The sequence below is a fragment of the Accipiter gentilis genome, chromosome 23 (assembly GCF_929443795.1).
Source record: "Accipiter gentilis chromosome 23, bAccGen1.1, whole genome shotgun sequence".
Taxonomy (NCBI): domain Eukaryota; kingdom Metazoa; phylum Chordata; class Aves; order Accipitriformes; family Accipitridae; genus Astur; species Astur gentilis.
In genome coordinates this window covers 21,873,130-21,886,434 of record NC_064902.1, presented here as the reverse complement: position 1 = coordinate 21,886,434, position 13,305 = coordinate 21,873,130, and the positions used below count along the sequence as shown (strand labels likewise).

Below are 13,305 nucleotides of genomic sequence, written 5' to 3'. Positions count from 1 at the left end.
GAACATTATTTTTGCATAGAATGTCTGCAGTGTTCTTATGGGATGACCAAAGGAAAAAGTGACAAAAATATCACGGCTGTAGACATATGTCTAAATTTATTGTAGTAATATGTCTCAAAACTTGCAGTTGGGGAATACTGGGCAACAGCAACTCTATTTGTATGGCAAAGAAAGACGTGCCAACCAACTAGTTTAGTGATGAAACAAAACAAACAAGCAACCACCAAAAATGTTGCTTGCCATGTTTTAATCCTTTCAGCTTTCTCATTCCTTGTGATAGTTTTAAGGTGCTCGTAAGCCTGTTCATCCTCAGTCTGCTGCATTAAACACACACATGCCATTTCTGGTCTTTTCCCACATAGACAACTTGGTCTTGCGTCATATTTACAAGATACAGCCCGCTTATGGCTCTTCTCTTCCCTGTGTCTGTCCTTGCCCTGGTTCAAATCTGCATCTAAACAGTGGATGTCATGAGAGGAGAGAGGTAGGATAATCCCGGACTGAGACAAGAGCCATACTTTAGCATGTCCAGGCAAAAAGAAAGGTTTCTTGGTTATTAGTCTACCTGGTGGACAGGACAGAATGGAACGTCATATTTATGTAGCCACATGTTGATTAGTCTGAACATTCACAGCAGAAAAAAATAGTGATAAACTAGTACACTGAGAAGGAAAGGATCAGCAACCAGACTTAGAAAAATTCTCTGGTGAGAATCCAGGTAGAAAATGAACTGAATTGCCAAAGAAAAAGGTTGCCAATTTTTCTATTTGCCAACAAGTTCTGCTGTTTTTATGAAATCTTTAGAACTCTGGTACCTCAGAGAAAAGTTCTTTCAGCACAGGGTGGTATGCCCACACCACTAGTATTCAATCTAATCCCACCATTAATCATTATTTTTATGATTCAGACATTATTAGGAGTTCAGACACAGCCATTCATACAACCAAATTCGCTCCAGATGTAAAACTAAGCCCTTAATACGGGACTTAAGTAGAATTTAAACAGTACATAAGGCCCTGAATTACCCTCTGTGTGGGAGTTTAATTCACTTACAGGAATCTTCTTCCCTATCTTCTTGTCAGAACATATTTCAAAAATAAAAGTACAATAAAACCTGCCGTTAACTTTAAAGTATTCTGTATATACAACAAGCAACTGACACCAGGTACACAGCGTGGTACTGGCTTGCTTTCAGAAACCCTGGACAGCACGTTCATGTGCAGTCCCCCCATAACGAATATACAGTATTGGAGATGAACAGTGCTCATCTTCAGTGATTTCAACTTCCAAGCTGATGACTCTCACCTTTCACCTGCACATGCCCTTGCTCTTGTCTTGTCTTTAGCTCTCATCACCTCCAGCTTCTTGTGCCCGTTTGTTGGGCTACCTGTGGGCTTGTAGGAAACCCTGAGGCAATCCTCACCGGGCTACTGAATTCATGCTTCATTTGAGCGATAATGATAGGGACTGTATGTGGTTCACTGAAGCCTTAGACCCACGTCCTTGCTCAAAATATCACAGAGCACAGAAATTTTATGTCATTTTAATTGTGTAAGTAATATTCTACCACTTGTGTGTATCCTTTAAGCAGCTCCTCCTTTTACTGAAAATTTGAAAAGATTTTTAGTTCTTATAGAAAAGAAGTAATGAAATAGCAGTATGTCTTTGTAATAAAATCCCATGGTTAAACCAGAGGTGTTAGTATCCTCCTACAAACCCTTCATGTTGGTCAAACATTGGCCACATTTTCAAGGTGCTGTTTCTATGCTTTCGCTCACATAACCCTTCACACTCAAAATGATCCCAAAAATTCCTCCCTAGAAACTCTTTATTCATCGTGCCTAGAGCATGACTGGCAGCAGTCCATGTGCCTGCCGTGTTAATCAATATCTTATTGCTCCTTTTTACATCACCTCCCCAACATATCCCCATCTATCTGTTACCTCTAATGTTACTCTTTGGTTGAAAACTTTTGGGATCAGGAATTATCTTTTATTTGGTGTTTGTGTAGCATGTTTTCCATCTAATACTATTATTTTTGTATGCTATGGCAATACACACTAGAATAGTGCAATGGTAATGATGTGCATGGCAGTACAACTTGGACTAGAAAAGAAGCACAGAAGGTTGCATTCTCTCATTATTTTTTGTGCAAACTCCTAATTAGGAACCTTGATTCACAGCCTGCTGAAGTCAATGGAAAAACTCCAATGAGATTAGCTGGCTTTGGATCAGATTCTGAACATCAATCAGAATATGTGCATGAAACAGGGACAGAACATGAACTGAAATGGAGAGAGGGCACAACACTGACATTCACTGGGGTTTAGTCTATTGCAACTCCACATGACATGGAAGAGTGACAGACTGCTTGGGACATCTCAGCATGTAGGATGGCCCCTCAGAAAGGCTCACCTTAACAAGGCTCCCAGGAGTTGAGTAGGAACAATTTAAAATTGTATTAGAGAGGTGTCATACAGAAGGGAAATTGTAATAAATCCAGCATCACGCAGGTTGTCATTCTTTCTTATACGTGAGAACATATGGTTCATTTGCTTACTTGATGTTCATGCTATCTGATGTGCTAAACAGTATTGCATTAAGTAGTCAGTAATACATGATGAAATTAGGTTTATTGGCTTGTTTCATTATGAAACTCTCTAAGGAGAGAGAAAAGAAAGGAAAAGCCCTTTTCTTTTGTCTTCCACTGCACTAATATTCTCTGTCTGCTGCCTGCCAGCGTCTCATTGGGTCAAGTAGCAATGGGGGTCCCCTTCTGCCTTCTCATTACTACTTCAAATGAAAAGATAACAGAGAAGGAAGAAGGGGGAAAAAGAAAGCAAAATAATATTAAGAAAAAAATAAAATATTGTCTCTTTCTTCCCCTCATCTGTGCTCATTCTTCCTCCTCCTTATATCTCCCTCCTCATCTTTCACTCCTATACTTTCCACTCCCTTGCCTTCGCTCTCAGCTTGGGGGATAAGACAGAAGTAACTGGAAACATGGAGAACACAAAGAAGGAAAGACTGTCTGAGGCATTTTTTGACAACCCTTTGGTTGTAAAACTTTTCTTATGCCAATATCATTAGTTTTGCTGGATCACCAAACATATCTGCCCATGTGTACTCACTCCTCAGTGAGTACTGCCATATTTCATGTTCCTCCTAGATCCAATGACATTATTCAGAAGGAAGCATGGGCAAATGCTTGCACACTTGTGCCTACAATCAACACTAAAAACCACAAAAATACCACTGCTGTTAGCAAATAAACATTCAAGAAATATATTATAGCTGCCTCTACTAGTCTTTTGCAACACCCTCTTTTCTGCTACCTTGCATGTAGAAACCAAGACCACTGTAATCTGAGCATAAGATATTTTTAGCTAGAACATAGAATACTCCTTGAAGCTTTCAGCATTCCCTCCGGAAGGATGTAATGATGGGTTTTGTCTGGTTAGCACCAAATATGCAGTAGTAGTGTGGCCTAAGAGATGAAAACCCAAAGCAATTCTATACATCAATCTCAGGTTTTGTAGTTTTCATATCTTAATATGTAAGTTCAGACCAAGCACTGAAAGCAGGCAGGTAAATCCATGCCTTTGATTTCTGTCAATCTGTTTGTTAGCAAGGAATGGAACTGAAGTGATTAATCAAATTTAGCAGGTGTGGAATCAATTCCATTGGTTCTCTAAGCAAAATTAGAATTTCATCAAGAGATAAGCTTAATTTGTATTCATGTTGACTTACAGTGATGGTGTCTAAGATATCTGAAATTGCTCTGATTGCTGATGCCCACACTTCAAGTGGTCTATTTAAAAACTAAAATAGGAAATGAACTTCTTTACAAGCACACAGACAGTGATAAGATAGAAGGGTTAAAGCATATCATCAAAGCTATGCAAAGCTTCTTGTGGTAGAAAAGCAAGAAGGATAAAAATGGAGATACACTTAATCCAGGCTTCAAAAACCAGACTTAAAAAATAGTAATATTAATATCCTATTGCTATTCACCTAGCCACATTGTTGTAGAAAGCTGGGAGTAGAATGGTAAGTGCTGGAATAGCCTAAGAAAATATGTTGTATATGAAACTTGCTACCAGCATACAAATGTCTATACTACCTTTATCTGCAAACAGCGGGTGCATAAAGCAGGGTGGTTTGTGGCACTAAGCAGCATGAGAAGCAAAGCTTCTCTTTGCCTGTGCTACTCATCGGGTCTGACTTCAATATAGGTAGGGGTTTTTTTCAGACATTTTAGATAGGTTTCATTCCCCCAGCTTTGCTCATCTAAAAGTTTGGCATCTCATTTGAGATGGAGGTGCCTGCCAAGAAAAAGTAAATAACTACCTTAGACTGCATATTGACTTCAGCTAAATAAAAGTTAAGTGATATCAATCTCCTCCTTTGTTAGTAGAGTAGTGCAAATTTTGAAATTTTCAATCCATTTTGTCTTGATTCCTCCCCAAGCAGAATTTTTTTTTTTTTTTTTTTTTTTTTAAAGATAATGGATATTCTGGAAGGTTTCAGTACAAGCTAAACAAACAGTGTTGACATTCTGGTAATTGAAATGTTTCATTGAAGTTTGTTGAACTGTCCTGACACATTTCTTCTCAAATTGGTTCAAGCTGAAATGCTATTTCACAGTACAATATGTTTTGTATGTTGTATTTGATCAGTGGATTGAGGACGTCTCCTGTTTACCAATTAATTGCCTTTAGTTTTTTAACTCCCTATTTCTCTAATTCCAACAGCAGTCACAAGACAGAATTCTTTTCCCAAGTAACAAAAAAGTTTAAAATGTGTTAAAATGTTCATGGTTTTGGAACCTGACTCTAAACAGTGGAGAAGTACATGGAGGCCCCGAGTGCTCGGAAGGCTGTAGAAGAATCCTCCTGCCCAGGAGACTGATAGACCAATTCAGATGCAGCACACGGCTGTGAGCAGACCTAACCATTTAGTTAATGAAACCTGCTGGGTCCTTGCGTTTCACACTGGAGCAGAATTCCCTTGAGTTTGAGGCTCCAAGGGGCAGCTGCAAGACCTCAGCAATTACCAGATAATTCGTCCCCACGCCTAGTGTCAGAAGTCTCCAGTCACACCATCTGCGTGGTTTTCGTTGCATAAGGTTGTTGAAAGACAGCTTTTCATTTCCATGCTCAATCATTCTCCCATGTTTCCTTTGAGTAATGGCAATAACTTGAGTGCAAAACACCAAAACCAAGTGTGGCATGGGAGAGAGGATTTACCACATAGAGCAGCTTTACAGCAGAGAATCAATTACCATCCTTCACAGAGATGGGGCTGAACTGTGTCCTGCAAGCAAGCCTAGGAGCCAACAAGTATTGAGCATATTTTATTGACCCCTAAATATACTTCTTGTCCAGTCCCCAGAAAACAATTTAAATTATGAATATTTGCTTATTACTGATTATTAATGCATGGAAAGTGCTGTATATGACTAATGCATTCTTTCAGCCTACCTCATTTTTCAGTTTTCCCTCAGCTATCCTCATTTAAATTCTGAGTGAAGTGAATCACATATGTTCATATGCATTCACTACAGTGTTTGGGGATCCTCAGCTCATGGTGAGGGAATAGCACCTCTCTCTGGTAAAGCAAAAGGGGTTACAATTTCCATTTATTAAAATGCTTCAATCAGAGAGAATTTTTATAAAATAAGTTTTCCATGAGGGTCCTGATCCTGAATCCATTGAAGGCGATAACAAGCCATACTTTTGTGATGAGATCAGTGTCTAGACTTGCAAATTTGCTTTATTTAATATATGAATTGTTCCCTTCTAATCTCTCTTTTCCTTGATGGACACAAGATGATAGAAGTGAGATGAAGAAAACTCACATTGCACTTACTGGGATTATATGACATATGTGAAAATAGCTCATATCTGTGTCAAACTCCACAAGGTGGGAGTTGAGAGCATGAAGCTTGTTCTTTTTCTTTGTTGCATGCAATTTCTACATTGAGCTAAAATCCACAGCACGTGCCAGGAAAAAGTCATGCACTCGGCAAAGGGCAAACAAAATCTTTTCAAACAGTTGCCCACTGGACAAATGGTATTGCTCCCGAAAGCCCATTTCTCATGACTTTGATCCAAAGGAGGAGGTTAATTGCGCAAAAGAAAACCTGAAGCTGTACTGCTAGATGACCCAGAGAAGCTGATTGGGGGATCACATGAAGAGACAGCAGGCAAAACCAGGTAGGACTAGCCAACTGTGGAATTTCTTTTTGACTCCTGCAGCTGATAGCCTTGAAGTCCCTCTCTAAGGTGGCCAGCAGCATGAACCACAGAAAAATCCCACTACTCAGGGGGTGAGCCATATGAATGAGGGTGGAATTTAGCTATTTCTGAAAATTCTGAAGTAGAATACTCAGTGGACGGGGGACATTAAGACTGGGTCCAGTAAGTAGACCTGGTACAGGTATGTTCAGGCTTTGTTTTACTATCTAATGTAAAAATGGATTGATTTGGGATTTGATTGATTCGGTTATGTGTATGCTTCAAATGCAATTAAATATTTTACATAAATCAGAGCATACAAGTTGTTGAAGATCTGGGTAACAATGTGTTTGAGCTGCAGAGAAGATGGAGAGACAAAAGGGATGGAGGAAAATCTCTGCGCCCTGAAAAGGGGACTGAGGGCTGAGGACCTTCACTGCTGGACTGTGGCAAGAGATTCAGAAGATTACACTTCAGACTCAGGAAATGTTAAGATATTTTTCAAATAGCAGGGGCACAAATACTGCAGCTTCGTAAACTTAAAAAGGCTTCATAAAAAACCATCAGAGGAAATCAAATAAAAAATATTTCATGGTGCTTTTATTATTTGGATAGTCTATTAATTAGCTCTTCCTAGTTAACACACTTCTCTTTACACACTTGCAAACTAACATTAATATAAAGCAGTCTTATCTTGTCATATTAAGAGCTCAGATGATCAGAGAAAGCAGTGAACATGCATGCATGACTATCAGGAATAAAGTATTATCACGAGTGAAAGGAAGCAGGTGAAAAAGAAGGAATAAACTATTGTTATGAGTGAAAGATAGAAAGTGAAAAAGAAAGAATATTCTTTCCCCTTAGGGTGGAATAGGTCTAGCTGCACTATTTCTGTAACAAAAGATTGAATTTGTCTAAATCATTCTGAAGAAGCTATGTGATATGACTTATTTAGCAATGTGTCCATCACAGTTTTGCAGTCAGAACTGTAAGGAATTGTATTTCCTTTTTTTCAGCATTTATAACCCAACCAAATATTAAAAAAAAAAAAGCTAATAAAGGAGTCCATAGATATTATAATTGCTGCATAATAAAATGGGAAGAGAAATAAGGAAAGCTTTAGTTAAAATAGTTAACCTGTATGTGACATGTCAGGGTTTAATCATATAGAGAGAGAAAGGCAGACCAGGTTCCTTCCCTTTTTTATGAACAAAGATACATGTGATTTTAGTACTTTACTTAGCTGTGTAATTTAATTACAGCCATACAAATCCTTATTTCATTTTCTATTTTCTGTGACAAAGATCTCTGTAAAAATACTGTATACGTGATCTATTTTCTCTTCTTTAAAACCGTGGCATTAGCTATTTTGTCATTTAATAATCAAAAAGTCTCATAAATTCTACTTTGCACCAGTGGACACACTGGTAATAATGTTTTGCACTCTCTCTCCCTTTGCCTCAGTGTAAATTCTGCTCCTTTTGTTTACTCCTGCTAAGCAGCAGAAGGCCTTCTGGGATGCTCAAAAATTACAGCGTGCTTATAATTATTGTTAGTAAATTAATACAGAAGCACAAGTAAATACTGTATGCAGTATGTACATATTTTTATAAGCAAATCAGATGGGGAATATCAGGATACTAGAACCTCAAGATCTAGGCTTAATTCAACTATTTAAATTGTAAGTTTTAAACAGTGTTATCCTTGCTCCTGTTCTCATCAGTGTCAGAAAATCCAGAGATTACCTGTGCCAAACTGTATACTGAGCATGTTTCCTACATGCTGTTGGCATAGGCTGAGTCAAATAAGAATGAACAGGCATTTTTGTTGAATAGACCATACAATCAAAAGGCAAATAAAGATTTGACTGAACACTAGTTAGAAAAATATTTTTCATCATTAGCTTAGCAGTTAAACAGAAAATAAAATTGCCATTAGTGAAAGGCGGGGAAAAATCATTGGAAAGTTCTCCACACCCCATGGCATGGATTGCTTACTCAAATTTTTCTGTTTCATTGCGAGTACCTATGTGATATATTTCTTCTCAGATTTGTACTTTCTTTCACATATACTTCTTCAATTCACTTTTATGTTTATTCTACATTACTCCAGTACGGGACAGGGAACTATTTCTTCATGTCACAGTTTTGGATAATGTTGTTTTAATAAATTATAATTAAGTCTTACGTGACCAAAACTAACCGCCCTGAGCAACCGGTCCTGTGTGCAAACTCTGGTGTTCAATCTCTAGAGCTTTATGAATTACTGATTCTGTTTCCAGTCTTTGAAAACAATGTGATAAAACAGCGTTGCTGTTATATTTGTGAACTGAAAGAGATGTTCAGAAAGATTACAGTTCTTGGACACTGATGCCCGTTTCATCCACCTGTCTACATTTGTATATGGAAATATCATCACAGTTGTATATCATGTATACTATTCACAACTTACTTAAATCAGTAACTTGCTTTTGATTTTAATGCTTTACCATTTGTCCTGGTTTTAGCTGGGATAGTGTTAACTTTCTTTCTAGTAGCTGGTACAGTGCTGTGTGTTGGGTTCAGTATGAGAAGAATGTTGATAACACACGGATGTTTTCAGTTGTTGCTAAGTAGTGTTTAGACTAAGTCAAGGATTTTTCAGCTTCTCATGCCCAGCCAGCAAGAAGGCTGGAGGGGCACAAGAAGTTGGGAGGGGACACAGCCAGGGCAGCTGACCCCAACTGGCCAAAGGGGTATTCCATACCATGTGACGTCATGCCCAGTATATAAACCGGGGAGGGGAGTTGGCCTGGGGGGATTGCTGCTCAGGAACTAACTGGGCATCAGTCAGCAAGTGGTGAGCAATTGCATTGGGCATCACTTGTTTTGTATATTCCAATCCTTTTATTATTATTGTTACTACTATCATTGTTAGTTTCTTCCTTTCTGTTCTATTAAACTGTTTTTATCTCAACTCATGAGTTTTACCTTTTTCCTTCCAATTCTCTCCCCCATCCCACTGCATGGGGGAAAGTGAGCGAGCAGCTGCATGGTGCTTAGTTGCTGGCTGGGGTTAAACCATGACACCATTTAATTGACATCAGCATGTAATAATGTAGATGGTTTGTGGCAACTCACAAATAAGCTATTAGTCATCACAGACAAAACGTCAGTAAAGCCCTGCTGAAGACCACGCAACCCCATGCTGGTTGGTGAGGGAGTGTACCAGTATGCTGGTCCAGTGGCTAAATCTTGCCTAAACAGAAGAGACAGAGAATATGGAGGCTGATTTAGCTATGGGTTATTGTACAACCTGTACAGCTGTGAAGCAATTATGCCACAGCCTGGGGGTATATTCCGCTTCCCTGAAGCCTCCACTGATGTCTCCTACATGAAGCTGATTCACACAGGCTTTGCATGTGGTAAACAGTCAGCTTTGATAGCATTGCAGTGAATTAACTGCTGATGAACGTAAACGTATGTATCATACAATTACCCCTGTGTATTCAGTTCGGCTTTGTTCTCAACCAGCTTTATATCTGCAGAACTGTATGGCCACTGCTAAAGACAAATAGGCCTCTGGCATCAAAGTATTCTGTCAATGAGCTGTCAAAAGCAATACTAAGCCAGCTGTGTTTCAGTGATGTTTAAATGATATTATTAAAACAGAGAACATCCAGCAACTGGTTTATGACGATACCTTTTGTTCTGGTGCAGAACCTCTGAGCCCTTTCTCCAGTTAATAACTGCTCTGGGAGAAGCGCTTGGTTTACAACCAATTGTAACTTCACCTCCAACTTGAACAACAGACAGTTTTTTCACAGGATTTTTGGAAAAATCGGGTGCTGCAGCTGAAAATAGAGAAGTAAGAAGAGCAGAACAGTATGTAGCTGACAAGTTACTAACTGAACTTGCTAAATTCTTCTCTTCAAGTTACATAGTAGGCGAATCCAATAATTGCTTTGCTTTTGAGGTTTCTGCAAAAGTATATAAATACATTTTTCATATTAGGTATGTAAGTACCAAAGAATGGAATTCATGGTATCTTATTTATTATTTATCTTGATTTATGCTGTTTCTAAACTGTCTACCTAGAAACTGTCTGCTCTGACAATCTTTCCTTAGGGTTATCTGCAGACTGGGAGAATAAGTCTATCTGTGATGAATGAGGTTCCTGAGCAGAGCTATGTCAGCAGGATAAACACCACACTCCTGATCCCAGCCACATGTATTCATCTGCAGAGAGTATGCAGCTACAAACATAGGTTTTCAGTGCCTTTCTGTTCATAAACTGACACTGTTTTCTGGAAATGTGTTTCTTTTTCCAGAACTTTATGTGAAAATTCACTCTTGGAGAAGGAGAAAACACAAGACCTGTACAACAGTTAGGTGCTCTTAAAGTCTGTGCTGTACTGGTTTCACTAGTATTGGGCTGTTGAACAAACTTCTTATTTGATTATCTATAACAGAATACTTTTTATAACATATGAACAAATTCCATTTTATGGGCATCTCTGGTAATCATTAATGAGATCACTTGCTACATGTTATTTGTTTTTATATACATATTTGCCATATGCTCTTTGTTTACAGTTAAAACTATTTTTCCTGCTTTCTGAAATGACCTTTCAAAACTGCAGAATAACTATTAATAACCCAAAATACTAAGTGAGAAACAGCATTCATTAAACTTCTGTGTAAGAGATAAAGAAAGACCACACATGGGATTAGATTCTTCCCCCAAACCAGTCACGAAATAAAACAAAAAAAACATTTGCATGTGGGTGAAGAGCAAGCAGCAAAAAAAATATCAACAGACTTGAACTGCCAGGTGGAATTTAATCTACATTTCTTAATTTCAAATTTTTTCAATGAATGTCCTCTTATACTCAGCACCTGCTCATTTCAGTGACATTTACTCACCTATCACCCGCAACTCAGCATTGGCATAAATAGTATCGTACTTGTTTTCCGCCACACACTGATAGAGGCCAGAGTCTGACATATTCAGCATAGGTATGATAAGAGTTCCATTTTCTATTTTAATTCTTTCCTGATAAAAGAAAAAAAAAAAGCAAAAAATATTGACAGAGCCAATGAGTGTACAATCCCAAAGTTTTTGGTATCACACTGATGCACCTGATCATAATTCAGAAGCAGAAATATTACTTTCTTGGAAGCAATGTGGATGAACACATCAGAAATACAATGTATACCTTGGCTATATGATGATGGTTATGTTTTCAGACCCCTTAGCTCTTTCAAGAACTTTTCAAGAACTCCAAGCACATGTTGCAGAGTCATTGCCTTGGGCAGGTTTGCCCAGACGTTCCAGCTGTGGCACATGTTTCTCTGCCTTGCTGAACTGTGAATCTCTGAGTATGCTTCCCCGTGAAGCAGACTCAGAAGTAGCTACCGCAGGGGAGGTACGGCTGGCTGCTCCACACTGGGAGCCTGGAGCATCTTCCATACAGCTCCTGAGGAGCAGCAGCACGTGCAGCTCTGTCTGGGGGCATGGTGAAGCATGGCCTATCCACTTCATCTGATCAGATGAATATGATGATGATAATCTAAGATGATCAGAAAAGCTCCACAGGAGACAGAGGTGCTCAAGTAATGCAGACATTTCAGATGTCATCAGATCAGAAGTCACAGAAAAATCATCCACTGAAAAAGCTCTATGGAAAGCCAACACTTTTAAATTCCTATTGGAAACCCATAGGCAGCTGTTCAGATCAGAGAGCAAGCGTGCTCCTCATGGCTTGAATTTCTAGACTTTGGTGCAATTCTACTGAAATAAAGGAAACTGCACAGTAGGTGAATTTGGACCAGAGCTTGGGGTTTGGTGTATTAAAAGAAGTTTTATTTGCTCTATTTTGGCAAATAGAAAAAAGCCTGTTTCATGCTACAAGCGTAACTTAAAGCTAAATATTTTGTGATTTTACTATTACTAGCCTCCAGAGACAATAATAGCTCCACTGGAAAGTGTAACACTGAGAAGGAGAAGAGAATACGTTCCCCAAACAAAACAGATCAGTTTGGAAGACACCCATAATGGGGAATACAAATTCCATCACCAAATGCAAGCCTGAAACCACACATATTACTATTATTATTATGCTGCTCCTTTAGTCTGGCTCTCCTGCTCCTGAAGCAGTAATAGGAGCATACATTGCTAGAGTATACAGTACAGTCTTTGCTGAACAGCTACATGCATCTAAAATGCATTTGTGAACTGCTGAACGTATATAACCTAACTTGCTGAATTGCCACAGATAAGGCAGTTGCACAGCCTGTTGGGGAATTGCTCTTGCGGTGCTTGCAGAGGGGAATGCCACCTGTTGAGCTATGGAGCTCTATTTTCCAATACTCTGGCTTTTCCTTGGAAGTTTCCCAACCAAGGACTGACCCAGCCCAACCTTGTTTAGCTTGGAAATTTGATGAGAGCACAGCCTGCGGTTGTGTGGCTGGTGTATTGCAAACTAATTAACAACATAACATTACTTAGCCACTGTTAATTTTTTTTTTTTGAGGCTCTTGCTACAGATATCTTTTGCATACTTAGTTTTACCTTCAGGCTGTTTGCTATCCTCTCGATGCATTCTATTTTTACAAACATCCTTTGAATGTAAAACCCCCTTCTGAAGCAATACTCGTGTTTCATACACATGCCGAATTGCCCACCATTCTCTGCTAGCTCTTTTGAGCTATGCAGACAAAGAGAAGAATAAAGCACACCATGTACACAAGCAGGAATAATGCAGGGATGACCAGCTAGGTGGTCAGGGAGAAAGGTTTGACAAAGAGTAGACAATATCCTCAGAATCAGCCCCAAGGTGGAAAGCCTCTGGAAGGTATTCTTCCTGTGATATTTCCAACAAGCAGGGTGCTGTGACAGACTGAATATTTTATTACACCTCCCTTGTACTTTCACCTCCAAACTATCCATTTTGTCCATTGAGCAATAACATTCAGCATTTCGTTGCCTGAAGTATTCCATCTATGATACACTGTAAGTACTGTGAAAATGTTGGTTGAAAATGTTTCTGTAGAGTGTTTTATTCTTTTTTATTGAAACGATGCAA

The 13,305-nt window shown here is 38.9% G+C and overlaps 1 protein-coding gene across 7 annotated transcripts in view; it reads right to left on the bottom strand.

Annotated features, from left to right (window-relative positions):
* The window catches only part of LOC126049833 (contactin-6-like), a 150,819-nt gene that overhangs the window by 30,350 nt on the left and 107,164 nt on the right, over nt 1-13,305 (bottom strand). For all 7 annotated transcript variants that reach the window (XM_049826878.1, XM_049826877.1, XM_049826879.1 and 4 more), the window contains 2 exons: nt 11,144-11,273; nt 9,921-10,071 (listed from right to left, as the gene is read on the bottom strand). In XM_049826878.1, the coding sequence (XP_049682835.1) occupies nt 9,921-10,071; nt 11,144-11,273 (281 nt within the window). The remainder of the gene's footprint in view (nt 1-9,920; nt 10,072-11,143; nt 11,274-13,305) is intronic.